Source organism: Impatiens glandulifera, chromosome 6, assembly GCF_907164915.1.
Source record: "Impatiens glandulifera chromosome 6, dImpGla2.1, whole genome shotgun sequence".
In the NCBI taxonomy this organism is placed as follows: domain Eukaryota; kingdom Viridiplantae; phylum Streptophyta; class Magnoliopsida; order Ericales; family Balsaminaceae; genus Impatiens; species Impatiens glandulifera.
Genome location: NC_061867.1, coordinates 30,392,943 through 30,398,057, shown reverse-complemented (window position 1 = coordinate 30,398,057; position 5,115 = coordinate 30,392,943). Strand labels below are relative to the sequence as shown.

Genomic DNA, 5,115 nt, shown 5'->3' with positions numbered 1-5,115 from the left:
CATATCATAACCTAATTAACCTCTTCGATCTCTTTTACTCCATTAATGTTCATCATCTTCTTCACCAAAACTCCGGTGTAGTTCGAATTTTTCCGACTCAAAGTATTGAGTCAATAAGATAGAGCTTTCTCATTCCTCTTGGTAATCTTTCTGATGGTAAATTTTATTTTGTAAGAACTCTATATTACTCATTATAAACGATATTATAGTGGATGGTTTAAACAACCTAAGGGTTCCATAGTTTTTCTACTCTTGTTAAAGGGTTTTCCACGTTAAAGCTCGTGTCTATTTCTTTTCATTGTCTGCTTTGTTGAATGAAAATTGCTAACTTATAAACATGACACTAAAACTAAAAAAAATATGTTTCGCAATCTTTTTATCAACATTCTTCCCTAATCAAAAATTAATAAATAAATAGGAGAAGGCCAAACGGGGCCATAATTGTTTGGCCAAATAAAACTAGGCCTAGGCCACAAAGAGTCCTAGCGCGGCTAGCATGGCAAACGTAGGGCCCAATGCCTAGGCTGACAAAAAGACGCACTAGTAAAAAAGGTGGTTTTACCAAAAAAAAATTTCGACAGATTTATATATTTGTAGGTATAGGTGCCGAAAGGAAGAAAATTATCGCCAAGGAGAAAAAATACCTACAGACTCTACATTTCTTTCGTTATTTTGTGACAATACCAAAACATATAGTCTATATCTTTCGGCTTTGAATCCATCTAAAAACAGTCTTTTTTTTGAAGTGTCAATATGGAATGACCCAGCCTAACGGAACATTGACAAAACTCCATAGACTGCGCCTAACACGTGTTGGTGACCTGATTTCGTCTTCTTCCTCTCGACGTCCGGATAAGAAAAATTGGCATCCTTGAATAACAATGAAGTCCAACTTTGTGCATAGTTAGTGAGTTGCCACTTCGTTTGATGGGATTTTCTTTTTTAGAAAGATATTATTCGTGAGGAGAATCAACTTTATGTTATTAAAAAAATTAAAGTAGAAAGTGAGTTTTATAGATGACTTCATAACTTAACATTCCATCGAATTTGGTAGAGATTGAGATAACTAATGGGAAGTCAATCACAGGCCTATTTAGATTTTTTTCGATTTTAACAACCTCATGACAAGAGAGTTGTCACTTTATTTTATAAAATTATGGAAATAAATTAGGCGTATGCACGCCATATTTAGAGATTTATGTGAGTTCGGCATTTGGTTACATGTAAGAAAGAGCCAAAGGAATAGCATGCTATGTTCCACTACGCTCCTTAGGTCTTTATTAATTCAATTTTGGTCTTTTAAAATTATAGAATACGTTTTATTTTTTATGTTATTCTTATTTTTTATACCCTACAACTAGGTTGATTTCTTTTGTGTCTGTACAAGAAAAGAAATGCAATAAATGAAAAGATGTAAAAAAAATAAAGAATAGCCTAAAGTCTAGAAAAATAAATCCTCACCTAATAATTATCCTAAAAATCTTATGTTTAATATTATTCTAAGTCTACTATATTTTTATGATTATATTAGTGAGTGTTTATATAAGAGGAAGTGTTTATATCTTTCGAGTTTTATATTTTTCAAAGCTAGGATCAAGTAATCACAAACTTACAACATTTAAAACTAACAAAAACAAAAAAAAACTCAAATCTAAGCCAAATAAAATTGAGAATAAGGAAACAAACCGGTTGTGGAAGGAAGAAAATCGGTCGCTTAGAGAGCTCTCGGTCGGATGCAGCTGCATCAAGGAAATATCAAGCGTACTCGGTGTTGGTGCATCAGCATAGATGCATCTCTATCAGCCTCTTTTCTTTAGTCTGGTGCAGCTGCGGGCTTCATTTCCTCGATCGGATGCAGCAACGTGCAACCAACATGCATCAAATAATTCTCGGTCAGGCAGCTAGCAGAAAGCAGCAATGTCCATCCTCTTGGTCGCAAGCTCCAGCAACATCAGTGGGGGCATTGGTCTTCATGGTCGGGTGCAGCTAGGGGTGGGTCGGTATACCTTAATATTTTATCCATACCTTATACCTTACAAAAAATTTCGGTATGCAAAAAATGTATACTTTTACCTTACCTTGATTTCGGTATACTTGATTTCGATATACCTTAATTTCGGTATATAAAAAATCCATACATTACCTTACATGAATTTCGGTATACCTTAATTTCAGTACGGTATCGATATTATACCTTTGATACCTAAAAAATATATTAACTTAAAAAAAATGAATCTCATCAATAATGTAAAGATTACATATATTGAATAATATTTCAGTATAATTATATTTTGATATTATTCAAAAAATTATATTTTGATATTATTTAAAAATTATATTTCTATAATTAAATTAATATCAAATATATTTAATTATTTCCTTATAAGTATTATATATATATATATTATATATTTTAACTTATAAATACTATTTCGGTATATCTAAATATACTAGAATTTTAAAAATCTCATACCTTTACCCTAACAATAATTTCGGTATCGGTATCATACCTTACATTTTTTTCAGTATACCTTAAAAATCGATATTTTTGATATATTGCGGTACGGTATTTTTGGTATACCTTTAATATCGGTAATTTTTCTCACCCCTAGGTACAACAGTAAATGAGCATGGCTTTAGTTCATCGGTCGTTTGAAGAGCAATAGTGTACAAGACCTATTTCATCGGTCCGAAAAATCGGTAAACTAGACCAACAGTAAAGGGAGGTCGAAAGTGTCGGAAAAACTAGCCATGAGGAGCAGCTCTTGGTTGGATGAAGACTGTAGCAGTTGAGCGGAAAGAGCGTTCTTGAAGAAGCGTTGTTGCTTCTCTTCACGCGCAGCAGTAAACGTTGTGGGCGATCTCGGTCGGAAGAGTCGAAACTCCTAACCAGAAGCAATCGCCTGGCTCATTTTCTCGGTCTCTAAAGAAGGCAGCAGCAAGAACAAAAGAAGCTTCGCTTTCTTACGCTAGGAGCCCTAGAAGAAACGTTGGGAACCTTGAGCAAGCATCTCTTTCAACATATTCTTAGAATACTCAGACTTTAGAATACTCAGACGACTGATATCCCTATTTCATAACTCATAGTTTTGCACTTAAATATTAATAACACATTATATTACAACAATATAAAAGAAAATCAAATCATTAACCGAATTAAAATCAAGAATAACCAAGAACAATAATTATTTATAATTTTTTTTCCAACAAAATATTAGCACATCATCTATATTTTAACTATTAGTTAATTTATTAATTAAAAATATAATAACATCTTTTATTTTATTTTTATAAAGTTTAAATTTTAAATAATAAAAAATATAATAATATTTATCATTGTCAAAGGAAGATACAAAGTTTTAAAATATATCTATACAACTTTTCAAACCCTAAATTTGAATTTATAACAACATGCCCAATGAATGAGTATTCATAATGAACTATTTGTTCCTCGAAAGTAAGGTTTCCTAGCTACCATAGCCAAAAGAAGGAACAAAACAACCAAACATATGATACGATTTTTTAACACCCAAAATTTTAATTTAGAGTGTCACGAACAATCAAAATATATGAAATATTCAAACTTAACATAAGTAATAAAGTACTGAGTTTGCTTATTAAGTAATAAAAGTCTTGAAAAGAAAACAAATTGTCATACTCAAGAAATAGATAGTGACATCAATTAGGGGAACTCCGAAGCAAACTCTTTCCCATTGCCGCCGTCCACCGGAGCTCCGGCGAAAGTGTTCTGATCGGCTGTCTGCTGAAATGATCCAATATTTGGATCAAACTCATAGAGAGGTGACTGCTGCGTGTCTACTTGGGCTTGCAAGGACGAAAGCTCGTCTTCTAGAGTTATGACCTATATATATATATATATATATATATATATATATATATATATATATATATATATATATATATATATATATATATATATATATATATATATATATATATATATATATATATATATATAATTCATGTCCACAAAAATGTATTAAAATTTTAAAAATCAAATCCAAAGTATACAAATTAAATATATATATATATATACTAAAATTATTGATAATTAAAACTAAATTTTCCAATAAAATGAATTAAAAGAATGGACAAGATAATAGTACATAAAATATATTCATATAAAGTTGTGTTAATGTATGAATAACAATAATATCATGTTAGTTTATTTAAAAATTAAATAAAAAATTTAAAATAAAATATATATAAGTGAGAAAGCTATCTTAAACGAGGATGACTTCACTTTTAAATTTAGATATTATCATAATCTTATATAATATTTTTTTATTTTGTCGTCGTCACATGAACTTTTATTTTTAAAACGGTTATTTTGTAGAAAAGTTTTCTTTAATTAATAATATATTTATGAAAGTGACGTCTTTGAGATTAAAGAATCAAATAAAATTAAAACTTTATAATAATAGCTAAAAGTTAAGTCAAAGAAATGTATAACATTAAAGATAATATCAAATGAATATAGTAGACATATGTTTACAATGTTATTATAAGGAAATGAGGATGGAAAGATAATAATTAATCTAATTAATTTTTGAAAACCATTAAGTAAAACAATTATTTTACAAGTGTAAACATAAACAACAGTTCATATAAATTTTAAAACCATTTTTCTCTACAATCAAACATAAATAAAACACATAATGTAATTACACGAAAATATATTCGTAGAAGATTTGGCATAATAATTGTATTGATTTTTTTTTAGTTTTTATGATTAATTTATTCATGATAAATCACGTTATGACTTGTATTTAAATAAATAAGTACCTGATCTTGGAGAGTATAAATATCAGATATGCAACCATATATAGGATCTCGATCTCGGAGACGAGCACGAGCCTCCAAACATAAAGTGAAAACGGCATCGGTTCTTTGTTGGATCGGGATATTCGTTAGAAGCTCGGAAATGTTGCTTGCTCCGAAAATCCTGTGAACGGACTCAAAATCGGCGGTTCCTTGATCAGAATCGAAATAAGGTGCAAATATGCAATCATCTTGGCACTTCTTTCGTAAGAATTTGCAGGCTCCGCATGGTCCGATAATGATTCTGACAATAGAATAGACATTGATGCTCAT

General features: G+C 30.1%; 1 protein-coding gene across 1 annotated transcript; it reads right to left on the bottom strand.

Annotated features, from left to right (window-relative positions):
• Positions 1-3,682: 3,682 nt before the first annotated feature.
• On the bottom strand, positions 3,683-5,115 carry LOC124943465 (LOB domain-containing protein 18-like). The gene is made up of 2 exons (XM_047483965.1): positions 4,807-5,115; positions 3,683-3,763 (listed from the first exon to the last, which is right to left on the bottom strand). The coding sequence occupies exons 1-2, from the start codon at positions 5,113-5,115 to the stop codon at positions 3,683-3,685; spliced, it is 390 nt and encodes a 129-aa protein (XP_047339921.1).

Bases quoted from the DNA above. Each gene is read 5' to 3' on its own strand.
- LOC124943465 (XM_047483965.1), bottom strand. From the start codon at position 5,115: ATGAGCATCAATGTCTATTCTATTGTCAGAATCATTATCGGACCATGC. The intron at 3,764-4,806 runs GTACTTATTTAT...GGATCATTTCAG, and splicing joins TTTATACTCTCCAAGATCAG to CAGACAGCCGATCAGAACAC.